Source organism: Monomorium pharaonis, chromosome 2 (genome assembly GCF_013373865.1).
Source record: "Monomorium pharaonis isolate MP-MQ-018 chromosome 2, ASM1337386v2, whole genome shotgun sequence".
In the NCBI taxonomy this organism is placed as follows: domain Eukaryota; kingdom Metazoa; phylum Arthropoda; class Insecta; order Hymenoptera; family Formicidae; genus Monomorium; species Monomorium pharaonis.
The window spans coordinates 25,241,350-25,259,050 of record NC_050468.1 but is presented as its reverse complement, the minus strand read 5'-3'; the positions used below and the strand labels follow the sequence as shown (position 1 = coordinate 25,259,050).

Sequence of the window (17,701 nt, the reverse complement as noted above, 5' to 3'; positions counted from 1 at the left end):
ACAATTCCTTCTATGACTTTTCGATTACGAAGTAATAATGAAATTAATGGAGCACACGCGTTGCAGGCCCAAATCTTTTTGCTAAATTTCTCTTTCTTTGAAATATATCTCTTAAACATTTTTTCATCATAAACTTGCACTCTACACTTAAAAAGTCGAAGCAATAAATGACTTCCTCGACATGCTTTCTGTATATAAATTTACTTCTTTAATTTTTCTACACAATATCTCTCATTATAACTGCAACCAGTCGATTTTTAAAGGTACCTGTAATAATGATATTCCTAATCACTTGAAAATAAAGATTATTATTATTATAACATTGATTAACACAAAGTATACTTATCGTATTGCAACTTTACAAATGTAAACTTGAATTGTCTTCGAAAGCATAGACACAAGTTTCGTCAAGCATCGGCCTTTATAACAGGATTTCTGACGAAACACATGACTAATTAAAATTATTATTATTATCTAAAGATAATTAAAACACAATATAATAGGACCAAAAACAAGCAATAAAAAAGATGTTTCTATAATTTTATATTTATTACGGAAAAAATATAATGTCCAATAAAATATGTAATTGCGAACTATCAACTACAGATATACACAATACAATAATATATGCTATTGCAATATCAACATGATAATTCAATCGAAACCATTGTACTTGCATTAACAGCAAATATTATTGTATTGAGTATTATCTGTAGTTGGCAGCAACTGCATATCTTATTGACTATATTACTATTTTTTGTGTACGTAATAGCAAAACATTAGTTTCAACTTAACAGTCTCTGTCTGTTTTTCTCTCTCTCTCTCTCTCTCTCTCTCTCTCTCTCTCTTTCTCAAACGTGTTAACACAATAAAAAAAATACAATAAAAAATAATAATAATAAATAATATAATCTAGTTTTCTCACCAATTTAAATTATAACATAAATTAACTAAAGTGACCCAAAACATGTTACAATATAAACTGTTATAATCACTGATTATTAAATACTATGTTAAAAAGTGTTTTATAAAAATTAAATTTTGTGTACGTAATAGCAAAACATTAGTTTCAACTTAACAGTCTCTGTCTCTGTTTTTCTTAACATCATATGATGTATGTCCTTCGGTAATCAACAATCAAATCATAATAGTCATTTTGTAAGAAATTATATCCGAAATTTACCGTTTCAGTGACAAAATGAATTCTTCAATCATTTTAATTAACATTTGGTATAATGTTTGACTCTGGTACTAAAAATTTAATTTCCAAGAAATACCTTCTTACTTTAGTATTTAATAATCAGCTATTATAACAGCTCATATTGTAACATGTTCTAAACATATTAGTTAATTTTATGACCTAAATAGATTTATATCAATTAAAAATTATTGTATGTTGATTATTATCTTTTCAATTAATGTAATGTGTTAATACTATAGAAAATAAGAACATTAAGTTAAAATTAGTTTTACTATTGATAAAATAAATATAAAATTCTAAAAACATCTATTGTATCGCTCGTCTTTCTTTCCTATTGTATTATTTTTCTTATACTTCAATAACGAGCGTATAAACTTAATTATTTAATATTTAAATAGTTAATTAAATATCTAAAGATAATTTATACACAACTCAAGTATTGTCAAAAATATTTATTTGAAACGAAAATCTATATACTCTGGTGCATATATCTTACTAGTCTAGTTTATTCTGAATAGTTATCTTAGAAAAAATAATTTTACCATACATCTTTCACATGAAATCATTCAATGTGCTATCATTAACAAAATTAATATTAATGTATTCTGCAAAGAACATTTATTGTGCATAGAGAAATCGACAATATAATTAATGTAATTTTTATAATAAAAAATAGTATTTAATGTAAATAGACTATTGATTTTTACATTTAAAACAATTATTTCACATTTCTGTAGAAATATGAGAAAATATATTATTTTTCCACACATGATACCAGTGATTCTAGTAACAAAAAATTGTTTACTGTACAATTCTTTACTGTACTGCTACAATAGATACAAAAATTTACTATAAAGATTACACTAATTTTCATTAAACTATAATTAATGCTGATATTGAGAGAGAAAATGAAAAAAACTTTAAGAATATTAACACACATACAAAACTTATTCTGATCATTTGGTGAAAAGATATAATTAAAAAAAATTGTTTTAATTTTTTAAATAAAATATTAAAAATGCCAAATTCAATATTCATTTTATTATACATATAATTTTTACATTATATTCTTTATTTTAATATTAAAATATTAAAAATATATAAAAAGATTCAAATAATCAGAGCGGATAAAGCTTTTTAAAAATACTAATGTTTATTTTAATGTAATAGAACAAAAAAACATTTAAAATTTGTTAGTAAATTATTTTCTACGGAAATTATTTTCTACGGAAATTATTTTCTACGGAGATTATTTTAAAATTATAAAATCAATAATTCTTTTTCTTGTTTTTAAGTTATTTCATTTTTTAACTCTATTATTTTATAACAAAAAAAAAAGAGAGAATTAGCTCATATATTTTTCTCTATTTGCAAAATTATCGTGCGTAGATTACGAGTTCAAATTTATATAAATAAAATATTACAATTATACATTAAATATACGAATATAGATATATAATAGAATGTATATTATAATTACATTTTTAAAATTAATCTTTTGTCAAATAATGTCAAATTAATTATAAAATTTACATAATTTACCAATTACATTATTCTATAATTAATTTGTATTATTATATGTAATCCTAACACATTACAATTCTTTTTCTACTCACAAAATCAGCATTTGTATTATTAAAAATATCATTGAGCCATAACTCATTCTTCTTCTATCATTAAAATAACATTTAAAGAGATATTAAAAATTATCGAATAAAAATTGTCATATAATAATTTACAATCCATTTTCTTCATTAATTTTAATAGATTGTTTGACTTATTAGCAATGCACCTACAAAAATAAACGTTTATATTATCATTTTATATATTGTAATGTATTTTATTGGCTCAAATAAATGTACAGTTTTAATTTTGTTATTTAACGGGAAATATATCGAAACCGATCGCTAACCGAAGTTGTAAAATCAATATTTCTGTATTCTTAGAAATACGTAATTTTTACAACTGCTAGATACATGTTATACACATTTTGTCTATTTATTACAAGTATATTTAGTTACCTTCTAATTCATTTAAACTTTGGATATAAAGAAATCATTATGGATCACAAACTCCCAAACCAAATCACATTCTTATCATCAAGACTATTTCTATCATACATATGTTCGTATTTCTTGGTATGCTATTGAGAGGAGTGGTTTTACTTCATAATTAAATGTAATCATTTTTTGATATGCTTATATACTCTTACAACATAAATTATATTTAGATTAATTAGCGATAATTGCAGAAAAATTTCACAATAAAACTATATTTTTAAAGAAAAAAACTAATCTCGTTAGAAAATTTATATAAACGACAATTTACTTATTTTATTTGTATTGTACACTTCCTTTTTTCTTTGTTTCGAATTTCCAGAATCGCGATACCGCAATTTTACTGATTTACAATTTTTCATTATTTCATGATGGCTATTTTATTTTTTGCTTCCAGTTTTCCACTATTTTACATTTGTTAAAAACAAAGGTGTGTGTGTATGTGTGTGTGTGTGTGTGTGAGAGAGAGATACGCGTAAGAAAACAAATAATAAATAATAAAACATGGATCTGGAAGACTAATATAAAGATTAGAGTATTGTATTATTGAAGCCAAGGAAATTATACATAATCATAAATAATACATGATATTGAGCACAAACATAAATAACAGATAAAAAAGAATTTCGTTTGCAATTATCATCTAAGGTGCTTTTAATATTCTGTTCCTACATAAAATTTCTCAATGTTGCTTTGATATTCCATAACAATTGTGTACTTTTGCTTCTTGGAAACTGGTAAAAAAAATTTGACATGTATCCACGCGAGCTAAACATTTACACTTCTTCGTTGATCATCTCTTCGTTCTCTTCTCGCGCATTAATTTCTTGCGTGTATCCGTCGGTGAATTCTTTAACGATGTCCGCGATTGGCATCACGGGCAATGGCGGATGCGAGCCGGGATGAGTTTTTCTATGGCAAATCAAACCTGGCTTTTGCGTGAAAGCTTTGCCACATATGTCACATACAAATGGCCGCTTGCCAGTGTGAATGAGCAAATGCTGGCGCAACTGCGACCGCCGCGCGAAGGGTTTGTTACAGATCATGCAGGAATGCGGTTTGCATCCCGTGTGTACTACCATGTGTCTCTTGAATGAGTCTTTTTTCGAAAAAGTCTTACCGCATTCCGCGCAGACTATTTTGTCACGTTTCTCGTGCTGTGTCAGCAAATGCTGATCTAGATTTTCTTGTGTTACCATACGTCTTTTGCAAATGTGACACTCGTACTTGGGCTTGTAATGCGCCCACTTCTGATGCACGTAGAGCGAGCCGCTGTTAAGGCATAGTTTGCCACATACGTCACACTTGATTGGCTTTTCTTTATGATGAAACCGTATATGATTCGTTAGATCTCCTTTAACCTTGAACTTTTTTGAGCAAAAATTGCACTGATGCTCGTAATTGTCCGTATGTTTCCTCGTGAAGTGAGACTGCAAGGAATGCTTTGATCTACAAACAAAACCGCAAGCATCACAAGGGAATTTCGTGTTACTAGATCGTTTCCTAGACCAAGTATCATGCTTCCTGTCCAGATGAGAGGCAAATGAGCTCTTCTTCAAAGTTCTAAAGCCGCACACAGCGCATATAAAAGCGCCATCCTCTTTTATACACATCTTCTTCTTATGAGTCCACGCTACGTGTTTCCTAAAGGATAAAACAGTGTCAAATGTCTCCGAGCACAATTTACATTTCAAAGCCTCACTGGAGCTCTTTACAGACGTTTTCATAGGAGATGTGTTATTGCTAGACAATACGCTAGGTACGTCAGCCATTTCTTCTTCAAGATATTCTATTTCTCCCTCATCATCATTTATGTCTTCTGCCTGGTCTTCGTTGGCTTTCGCGTTTGTCTCCGTATTGGACGTAAGTTTCTCGATGGTCACCATACTGCCCTCTACTCTCACCTGGTATAAATCCCCAGTTGTTTTATCATCCATAGCCTCGCCGTTTAATGTGATGGGCTTTACCTCCAGTCCTTCCTCTGTTTCCACACCATTTCCATTAAAGACGGTTTCAACATTATATAATTTCTCCTCCATAGAATCGTATTCTTCAGTCTCGAAGTCACACTCCTCTTTCATATTAGTTATATCAAAATTTTCTATCTCATTTTCTATTTCTTCTACTTCCTCCTCTACTTCCGCTTCTAATTGTTCTGGTATATCCTCATCCAATAAAGGCGTATCACCTTCGGGTACAAAAGCGTAATATGGCTTGCCATCAAATTCCAAAATTTGCCACTTCTTCATTACCAACGATTCATTATCAAAGATGAAAATTCCACGAGGATTGTACGCGCCTCCGTGCCTGAAACATTACGGAATAAAATAATTATTAAAACGAACAAACACACATACATAATTTTATTTATATCGTAGTAGTTAGTAGATTATACGCTAGTAGTTACTGTTTCATATATGTAATTAGAGATCACAGATCAACAAAGGTACTCACAAACGAGAAGTTAAAACTACCTTTCTTGTTGATCAGCATTGTAGTCCGTTGTAACCTACATACATTAGTTACAAAATTGCAATGGGGAAAATTCGATATAAACAAAATATTTTTATAAAATAAAATATTATTGCACATACGTATACATTCAATATTATAAATACAATTTATTTCAATAACTTTAGAAATATATATCCATTTGAAACTAACTTATTTATAAATAATATATTATACTGTTAAAGAACTTAATAACAAATAGAAAATCTGAATATTTAGACGTTAATAACAAAATATAGATTTCTTATAATATTACTTATAATTGTGTAACTAGCTTAAAATTTGCGAAATTATAATGCTTAAACGTAAATCAGAAATCACATAAATGTCCTAACATAACTTTTTTTTTAGTTTTTGCGTATGTTTCTTTATTTGAATATTTTGATTTTGATTTTGTAAATCTTGTAAATTTTGAAAAAAATTTTACAGAATTGTAAATTTTTTTTGTAATTTTTCTTACTGATATTATAACAAATATTGTTATAATATTTAAGAATCTTTAAAATAATATGTAAGAACAAATATATTATACAAAGTAATAATATATTAAATTTATATAACATTAACGTAAAAATATTAATAAATCAAAATAAAAAATTTATCTTATACGCAAAACATTAAAAAATAATTCATAATAACTTTTGCATTAGAGGAAGATCACAAATACTGATATATCACTTTGATTTTTAATAGCATTTCTTAAACAAAAATTAAAAATAAAACTTTGAAAATATAAATGTAAACTAGAAAGTATCTCCTATTAAACGGTTTAGTTGGTAAACCGTGGTATAAATTTTTATATTATTTTTCATATTTTGTTATAATTAGTATTTTCACAACATAATAAAAAATAAACATCTAAAAAATTAGGTCCCAAAACTGACACACAGTAGGCTACATTTTCCTTTTCTTTTAATATAAATTATTTGTACAAAATATTTACAAATATACGAGTAATACATAAAAAGATCCTTCAAAGCTGTCCATTTCGTAAATAAAATATTTTTTATCGATTATACAAATATTTTATCTGTCCCGCAAGATACAACATACTGCATGGTTAAAGATTAAATTAGATTCGTTTTTAATAAATTTTATAAAAAAGTCAAATGTATAAACTATGGATTATCAATTTTTTAATTATCTAAGCAGATTATGTTTTTATCAGTATAAATACAGTGTAATGTTTCCAAAATATAAAAGAGTGCTACACTTTAGAAGATCTATATCATATTGGTGACCTTCCTCTATTATTATTATTATTATTATTATTATTATTATTATTATTATTATTATTTTGTTACAAACTTTGTGGTTTTTATTCGTTTCGTTGTTTTAATGAGTCTTTTTAGAACTCTCTCTAAAAGTAACATATAAAAAAATTAAATTAAATTAAAAATGTATTAATTCTATTCATTTCAATTTTTCATATCTGTGACATCAATCATTACAAGTATTTTGTATCTTTCGTGCTATTCTTTATATTTCAATCAGAAATATGCTTGATTGCACGTACACATTTATTATTTATTTATCACGTGGAAAAAAGAAATAAAAGACAAAGATCGCGAAACATTAACAAGTCAAGTCGCGTAACTTCATTTCTTCATAAACTCCTTTAGTATGTGATCAATATGTATTACGGGCAAAGGCGGCAACACGCCTGAATGAATCTTCCTGTGGCAGATAAGACCAGCTTTCTGAGCAAATGATTTACCACAAACATCACATGTATAGATACGTTCGCCAGTGTGCAAAAGAAGATGCTGGCTCAGACTACTGTGCCTAGCAAACATTCTGCCACAAATCGTGCAGCCGTATGGCTTATCACCTGTATGGATTCTCATATGCTTCTTCAGATCGTAATTCTCGAAGAATGTCTTGCCGCACTCTTCGCATACTGATTTCTCTTTCCTTTCGTGCTGCGTCAGCATGTGTTGATCTAGATTTTCCTGCGTGACGAGCCGCCGATGACACATCGGACACTCGTACTTCGCCTTGTAATGCGCGTGCTTCTGATGGGTATACAAGCTGTGGCTGTTTCGACAGGTCTTGCCACAAACGTCGCATATCACCGGCGGCTCCCGATGATTCAATCGGGTGTGCGTAGTAAGATCACCTTTGATTTTGAATTCCTTGCCACAGTGCTCGCAGGAGTAGCTGAAATGATGAGTGTGCTTGCGGACGAAGTGCGACCTGAGAGTCTCCTTGCGAGCGCACACCAAGCCGCACACAATGCAGGTGAACTTGTTGCTAATGAGTTTGCTGTTGTCCACGGTTCCCTCGTGCTTCTCAGCGAGATGCGCGATCATTGTGGATCTCTTGTTACAGCGGAAGTCACACGTTACGCATGAGAGAGCTTCCTGATTTCGCAGCACTACGTCGATTAATGCCGACTTCTCTTTTTCCACTTCCATTTTGCATCCGCGCACGATCTCTGCTTTGTGCGTGAGCATATGCTGTTTCAGTAAGTACTGACTCTGGAAACGTTTAGGACAGACATCGCAGCCAAATAAATTGCGTTTTTCTTCGCAATCTTTCACCTGCGATTTCTTCTCTTTTTTATGTTTGGAGATCAATATTTTCGCTCCAGATTTGTTCGACGCCGCTTGGCCAACAAGGATATCTGTTATCGGCTTCCTAAAACATCACAAAAGTATATCTTTATTACGGTTCTACAATTTAAAAATATACAGATCTTGGACTACTTACACATTGGTATGAGCATAATCAAAATTACTCTCATCCCCTCTGCTCGGGGTTTACAATTCGAAATTTTAATACAAGACGCTCAGGATATATATATATATATATATATATATATATATATAACATAGAATAATCATGTATATTTATTTGTATAAGATTAAATATAATAAAATATGCTATATAGACGATACAAGGAACTTAAATTAGCATAACTTTTCTACAATAAATTATTAAATATACAGCTCACTAATATTTTTACAATGTATAATATTGATATTCGAAAATAGATTAAAACTTACTATCGCAGAATTGTAAACTAAAACACAATTACATAATTTGATAAATTTATAGTAATTCTTTATTTTTCGTTTTATAGGTAACCTTTGATCCCGACAAAGATGTTGCTTATTATAGAAATTCTTGGAATTAATCATAAAAGATTTAGAAGAGAGAAGTTAAATTATTATTAAAAAAGTCATAATTGCAATTTTTTCCATAAATTTTATGAAAATATTTGTCTACTCTTCTGTGTATAAAATTAAAAACATGTTACAGCTTTAAAAAGCTGTTATTTTATATTTGATTATTATATAATCTAAAAATTTTTTTAATTATCTATCGAAATTAATAAGCATTTAAAAAAATTAAATGTCATTCTAATAAAACCTTACAATTATATTTTTCTTCATAAAAAGTTATTCTAAAAACGCATAATTCCTGAAATAAAAATTTTAATAGAAGAATTCTATAGAAATAGATTAATTAATTAATCCTAATGTTATTTATGCAAATCTTAAGAACTAAATAAGTAAAACTTCTTTTAAGACTTCTTTGTTAATATTTTATGAAAACAAGACACAAAAACAGGAACGTCTGCCTCCAATTTCTGTAAACACATTTGAAACTCTTAATATAATAAAATATAAATCTGTTATTACAGAAAGCTTATGAATTCTAATTAAGTATATAAAATTTATTATACTTACACATTGCATCATTGTTTATCATTCTGTCATATATAAAACAAATTTATAAAAGTATTTTATTAAAATTTTATCTCTCACAATAAAGATTATAAAAAAATTTACAATAAAGGTTTTAAAGATTCAATTAATTTGCAAATAAGTTATCTGCATCAGTGAAACATTATTTTTATTAAAACACATTCTGCCGTTTGTATCACATTCTTGTAATCCTATATCTCAACACATTATTTTACGCACAATTATATTGATTAAAAGAACAAATTTACATTTGAAAATATACATATATGTGTTACAATTTTTTTAATGGTATTAAAAATAATCATTCTTTTTACGCGTGCGCGTGTGTATGTGTGTGTATATATGTGGGTGCGTGTAAAAATAATTTTTTTTTAATCAGAAATAAAAATAAAACTGAATATTAATTCCTAAACTAAATCTTAAACTTTTAATATGCATAGTAATTTTTGAATTTTTTTTAATGCATTACATAATTACTTTTTCTTCATAAAATCATTGAGAATGTGATCAATGTGCACTACTGGCAAAGGAGGATGCACTCCAGGATGAGACTTTCGATGACAAATTAAGCCAGGTTTTTGCGTAAAAGCTTTCCCACAAATATCACAAACATACGGCCGTTTTCCCGTATGAATTAACAGATGTTGCCTGAAAGCAGTCCTACGTGCAAAAGCTTTACCACAGATGTGACAGTCATGTGGTCGATCGCCGGTGTGGGTCATCATGTGCTGCTTTAATCGATGATTCTCTGTAAATGACTTGCCGCACTCTTCGCATACAAAGCTCTCTCTGCGTTCATGCTGCAGCAAGATATGCTGATCCAGATTCTCCTGCGTGACCATACGCCTCTTACAAATTTCGCACTCATACTTGGGCTTAAAATGCGCCCATTTTTGGTGTACATACAGCGAATTGCTGTTGGAGCAAGTTTTGCCGCAAACATCGCATATTATCGGACTCTCCTTGTGTTTAAAGCGCACATGCAATCTCATGTCGCTCTTCACCTTGAATTTCTTATCACAATATTCGCAATCATAATTATATTCAGATCCATGTTTGCGAGCGAGATGCTCTTTTAGCCGACGTCGACTTGGACATTTAAATCCGCATACATCGCAAGAATATTCTTGTGGCTTAATAATTTTTTTAAGTCTGTTTCTCCGTTTGATCACGCGTTTCGTGGAATGTTTTCTGTTGATATGCGAATTTAAAGTCGATTTGTTGATGCACTCGTAGCTACAGAAGTTACATCTATATGTAACAATCTCTACATCTTTTTCATCCTGTTCATGCATCTTTTCTCGATGACACTTTAACATCTGCATTACGGGGAAACAAATGTTACATTCGTCACAAGCATAAACTTTGTCATCCTCATTGTAAGGTTTATCTTCGTCCGTAATTGCTAACTCATCCATCGAAAATGTGTTCTCGTCTTCTACCTTTACTGTGTAAATATTATCCAACGTATCCGTATACATCACACTGTTACTTTCAATTTCAAAAGCATTTTCCGCATCATCATCGTTAATTTCCGATATTTCATCTTGTTTCCCATCACATTGATTCTCTTCTATTATTTTTGTTTGATTTGCTGGAAGGAAGGCATAATAGAGACATCCTTCCAAATCAACTACTTTCCATGGCAGCATTGGAATAGATTCTTTGCCATACAGAAAATGTCCATTTCCATTTACGACCCTGAAAATCATATAATATGTTAGTTAGGAATTTTATTATCAAATGGGAACAATTTTATAAAATCTTTTTTTCATAATTTTATCCTTTTTATATTTCTAAACAATATTAATACTTCAAGACAAAATAAAGAATTTTTATATATAAATGGATAAGGTGCACATTCTAAATAAAACAAATTGTATATTTTATTAATTATTTATATATCATTTATATATTCCAATAATTTTTTCTGATCTCTCAAGAATTACAATCAACGGCGAGAATGATATCTTATTCCTAGCAGTAAATGGAAATCTGCTTTATAGTAACTTATATATACTACAACATGTATTCGCTGAACAGTTAAATCACATTCAACATGCAGATTCATCTATTCATATATATATATATATATATATTAAAGTATGTTAAATCTAAGGTATAAATACAATGCTATAAGAAAATATAATTACAATTTTTTTAAACTATAATTAAAATATCATTTCATGAAGATTTAAACACTTTTTCACAAATTAACTGTACTTGATAATTCTGAATAATTATAAAACTAGTTTTATGCATACATTATACATTTAAAATGTGAATGTTTTCAAAGAAGATAACAAATAACAGAAACAAAAAAAGATTCTAACAATTAATTGTTTTATGAATATTATAAAATATAATTCATTATTTTAATAAATTTCAGATTTTAATAATTCTTTATTTAATATAACGCCAAACTAAATAAAATAAGGCAATGTAATGCATAACAATGTGAAATAAATTAGCAAAACCTTAGAAAGTAATTTCCTTTAAAAAATTTGTACTTCACGTACATATCGATACTAAATATTGGTACTAATAAAAGATATTTGTTACATATGTATATATATATATATATATACATATGACAATAATTTTTTGTGAATATGAGTTGTCTTATAATATAGATTCCTATCGAATTACATCTATATCACTGAATAAAAAACTCGTGCTAGGAAATTTTATTCTCAATTATAAAAGGATGTTTATCTTTTATACATCGTCATCTCGCCGGACAGTACATTCAAATATTCAAAATCGTTCAAACTTTACACCAGTCAATCAGCATGTCAACCTTTCATAACATCGTTCAAAATATGGTCGATGAGAACGCGCGGTAAAGGTGGATGAGAACCCGGATGCGACTTCCTGTGACTAATTAAACCTGGCTTTTGAGTGAAGGCTTTGCCGCAAATATCGCACACATACGGCCTAATGCCAGTGTGAATAAGTAGATGTTGCTTGAGAGCTGTTCTACGAGCGAAGGACTTGTTACAAATATTACAATTATATGGTTTGTCTCCAGTATGAATTCTCATGTGCACCTTCAATCTGCTGTTCCGCGAAAAAGTCTTGCCGCATTCCTCGCACACCACGTTTTCCCTGCGCTCGTGCTGTCTGAGCATATGCTCGTTAAGATTCTCCTGACTAACCATTCGTCTCTTGCATATCTGACACTCGTACTTGGCCTTATAGTGCGCGAATTTCTGATGTACGTACAGAGAGTTACTATTGAGACAAGTCTTGCCGCACACGTCGCAGATCACTGGCTGCTCCCGATGATTAAAACGTATGTGATTCGTGAGATCGCCCTTGACCTTAAACTTCTTACCGCAGGTCTCGCACGAGAACTTGAAGTCGTCCGTGTGCTTTCGCGCAACATGTATCTTCAACTCATACTTGTTCTTGTTCTTGTAGTCGCACTGGTTGCAACAGAACAATTCCGGCTGTGCGTCGCAAATCCGTGGCTCTTTGTGCTTCCGCTTGATGTGAGAGTACAGCGATGATTTCTTGACGGTCTTGAAGCCGCACTCGTTGCACGCGTAAACCTCGTTGGCATCTTCTATCTTGTGTCGGCGTTTATGCGAGTACAGCGTACTTTTCTTCGCGCATGTAAAATCGCAGAGATTGCAGTGTTCCTCGACTGGCAGCGATCTCTTTTGATTAGGTTTTTTCAAGACGGCGGATGATGTCTTGCTGCAATCCTCTTCACAAATTTCCTTTTTAACTACTACGAGATTAGAATCTTCGTGCAAGATTAACTCAGTTTCTTTAGACGTTTCATGGCTAAGGGAATCAACCGATTGACTAGTCTTCTTAGGAAACGTGTAGTTACACTTCATTATTCTATGTTTTTTTTTCATACAACTCGCATCCAAATTTTTCTTAGACCTTTTATGACTTCGTGCTAGGTGAGATGTCAGAGTAGTGCTTCTTTTGCATTCAAAATTACATATGTTGCAAGCAAAACTCGTCATATTTTTATTCCTGTGCTTGAGCGTATGTCTATTTAGGTTGGCTTCACTCGAACATTCGTAACTGCAGATAATACAAATAAATTTCTTCAGATTCGCCTTGGCCGCGTTTTCACCATGCCTCCTCTTTACATGTGTGTTCAAATTCATCAATCTGTTGCACTCAAAATCGCAAAATGGGCATACGTACTTTGCTCCCCGTAAACATTTCTGCGCCTTCGATCGTCTTCGAGCATTTGTCGTTAAATATTGCACGGACTTTTCTTTCAGACGTCCTTCACGAAACCATAAACGCATCTTGTGCGTCACTTTGTGGCGACTCAACATAGATCGCATCGGAAATTTTATATTGCATTTATCGCAAGTGTAACTATCTACCACTAACTTGCGCAAATCCATGTAACTACCGACACTGCATCCGCTAATTTTTTGACTGCTCTGCTGATCCTCGATCTCTTCAACTTTAATAGAGGTCAACGGTACCACATCGAATATCTTTACGTCTCTCTTAGTTTTATCGGTGTCGCTTGATATTGGTACTAATGAATAACGCAGTTTACCATCGACATCAGCGTGCTGCCATAGTCTCATCGGTATTGAATTTTTTCCAACAATAAAACAACCGGAAGCGTCCGTCTGCAATATCTTCTTGCTGCAGTTTTGCTCTCTAAAACATATTAAAACATTATGGTTAGTTTCTATGATGGTGTTTAGATTTAACATCTCAATCACTACTTACTCCAGGTCTAAAAGATGTTTCTACAAATAAATTTGTTTGAAAAATACGATTGAATTAATCGGAACTATTGTATAATTTGCAAGTCGCGAATTCATTCAAAACTGTTCATTACAAATATCTTTTTCCTTTGGGATTAAAGAAAGTCTTTATTAAAGTTGATTCTAATAATTCAAAACTTATACTATAAAAAAATGTGTAAATTAGAAGTTGTAAAAAATTATATAACAAATTTCAGGTAACTTAATACAATACATTATTTAATCAATATAACTGGTTCATGACAAGTATTTATAATTAGTTTAACTTCTATTTTACTTATCTCGTTATAATTCTTATTTCTTCTCATATAATATCTCGAGATAATGATAAAAATGTATTAATCATTTACAAAACCAAATATATTATTGTAAAAGTAAAATAATTTTACATCGTTAAAATTAAAATATATATTTGTTACACGTGTTAGGTCATCGCGTAGTAGAGATTACATTACATTTTAAGAGTTCAAAATTATATAACTCTTAACACACAGATCTTTTGTATCACATTTATAATTAGTTTAAGCTCTATTTTAACTTATAAGTTCATGTCTTCTTGGATAATCGAGGCATCATTAAAACATGTGTTATGTGTTTAAATTATCATATAATAGATATCACATTACAAATCTTAAATTATAATTCTGAATACACAGATCTTTTGTATTACACTTCTACAAAGATCTTATAATTGCAATGTGCAACAAGTATAACATCAATCTGCATCTAACAATTATTTCAATATCTCATAATAAAATGTGTTTTCTTGAAACATTTCAATTTAGATTCATATATGATCTACTGTTTTCTTTTTGAGAGGTATAAATAATGACACATGTGTGACACATCTGAATGTTTCTTACAATGTACAGAGCAATATCTTTTGTTAAAAATTTGTTATAATATTCGGTATTTTGAAATTTTTTTTAGATATGGCGCAGTTTGACGTCTGTATAAGACGGGCTCTTTTCAAAACAAATGTTTTGCCACACTCTTGAAAACTATAATCACTGTTATCGTGCCGTTGATTCTTCTGCTTTACAAATTTTTTGTTATATACGCCGTAATGAAACTTTTACTCGTTTAAGTAAGCTACTTTTTTGTATTTGTACAATCATGATTGCTCGTGTAGAATCTCTCGCAAATATCAAGAATCATTTTGCTTGATGCACAGACGAGATGGAATTCCCATTCCATTTTGCCACCATATTAACAGACAAATTGTATTCCTTAGTATGCTATCTGGTACACTTTTAAATTGCTCTTTCACTCGAACGTTATGTGGTAAATATCGTATACTCTAAGTTTCTAATAAAATATATCTTCCATTGTGTAGGTCTTGTCAATATAAGAAAATTTGTTATAGACGATGACTTTACTGAACTATTTACTTTTACTTTCCTTTTTTTTATTACTCTTCATAATTTTACTGAATCAAATAATTTACAGTTACTTCTTATATCTAATATTTCCCAACTTTAATCTATTGATTAATCAATGATTTTTCCAGAATAATTTAAATAAAATTTTACTTTTATCTGTGAACAAAAAGAGTTCCTAAAATACGAATTATATTAAATATAATAAAAATTATTAAACATGATTATCCATGTATCATTATAAATGAATATGCATATACGTTTTCATATATAAACAAATTGTATTTATAAAATGAAAAAAATACAATTTTGCTATTTATTACAAAAGATTTAAAATATTTAAAATAATTAAAAAATTATTTACATTATGTTAGATATAAGTGCATATGTGCACATCTACATATACATAATAACATGTACAAATATATATAATCAACATATACATGATATGAAAATATTAATTTTATTTGATATTTTCTTTGATTAAGTAACTCTTTAGTAAGTAATAAAATATTCTGTTACTTTCACTACTATATTGTTTGTCAAATTAAACAGTAAAAATATATACGTTTAGATAATATTATAATTTATAATACTAAAATATTATATTTCATTTCAAAAATGTATCAAAGTGCATAGCAGCTTACATCTTTGAGTGAACAAAACAAAAACATCTATTAAAATATATGAATTAATTTTCAATTCGTACATTAATATTCTTTAACAAAAAACATGTATTAAAACTACACGTTTTATAAAAAATATATATATAATGCACATATAAATGTTCATAAAAATAGTATATATTTATGAACATACATAAATCACAGTATGTACAAAAATGTAAATATTTAAATATAAAATTATTTCTAATGTACATTGCATGTAGTACAAATATCAATTAATTGCATATACATAAATATGTATATATAGAAATACTTTTAAAATTATTTCTAATAATCTAATATATGTGTATAATTCGTATATTAACAAATATTAATTATTTAATATAACGTTTAATTCGTTTTTGGTAATTTTTTTATTAAATAAAAATATAATTAATATTTTAATTTAATCATATTTAAATATATAATTTAAAAAAATATATATATATATATGAAAAAAAATATAAAGAATATATTTTCAAAATAATATAATAAACTCTTTTCAAGTAAATAATGCAACAAAGATTCTTATAATTAAAAAAACATCGTTAAAAAAAATTATTAATCTTTACCTTAATATCTTTAAAATTAATTTGATTCATATTTTATTCTGGTGGAGCTAAAGTCCTTGGATGTCTATTGGCAAAAATTAAATTCTTGAAAAAATCAAATAGTTTTGAGAAATCTTAGACAAATTGATCAACACTGTAAAATTATGAAATTGTTTTGCAGAATTTCCACTGCACTACTTAACAAGTTGGCACATTTAAGCTACATAATTAATATTTATTCTTATGTTTATATTTATGATTGAGAAAAAAAACTTTATATTTAAACACTGTATCGCATTCGTTGCACTTAAAATTTCGCAAATACCGTTTTGTATGTTTGTTGAGTAAGTTTATCATTCTAAAACTTCGTCTATATTAGAAACACTTGAAAAGCTTTTTGTTCTTTAATGAACTCGAGTCACGATCATCGTCTAATTCGTTGAGACTCCATCATCTTGTAAATCAAGTTTTTCAGACTCATTTATTGTATGCTTTTCATTAATTTGTTGAAACTACCATTACTATATTTTTGTAAATTAAGTTTTCCAGATTTACATATCTTTATTATCATATATTATCATATATTATCATATTTTTCGTCATTTAACTCATTAAGATTTCCATTACTGTGTTCTTATAAGTCAAATTATTCAGACTCACGTATCTTTATCGTCGTAGATTTTTCGTTATTCAACTGTATTAAATTCCCATTATTGTATTCTTGTAAATCAAGTTTTTTGGGCTTAAATATCTTTCTTGCCGTATGCTTTTTATAACTTCTTATAAATAGAATTTTTGTCGTTCTGATGTTTACACTTGTGTTGGTAATCATCTTGACACATCTGACCACACACATCACAAATTATA

General features: G+C 28.9%; 1 protein-coding gene across 1 annotated transcript in view; it reads right to left on the bottom strand.

Annotated features, from left to right (window-relative positions):
• Positions 1–3,020: 3,020 nt before the first annotated feature.
• Positions 3,021–17,701, bottom strand: part of LOC105835563 — a 54,485-nt gene continuing 39,804 nt past the window's right edge. Inside the window, exons 5-7 of the mRNA XM_036283042.1 lie at positions 9,960–11,183; positions 7,369–8,409; positions 3,021–5,565 (exon numbers count right to left, since the gene is read on the bottom strand). Coding sequence (XP_036138935.1) covers positions 4,035–5,565; positions 7,369–8,409; positions 9,960–11,183 — 3,796 coding nt within the window. The 3' untranslated portion in view covers positions 3,021–4,034. The remainder of the gene's footprint in view (positions 5,566–7,368; positions 8,410–9,959; positions 11,184–17,701) is intronic.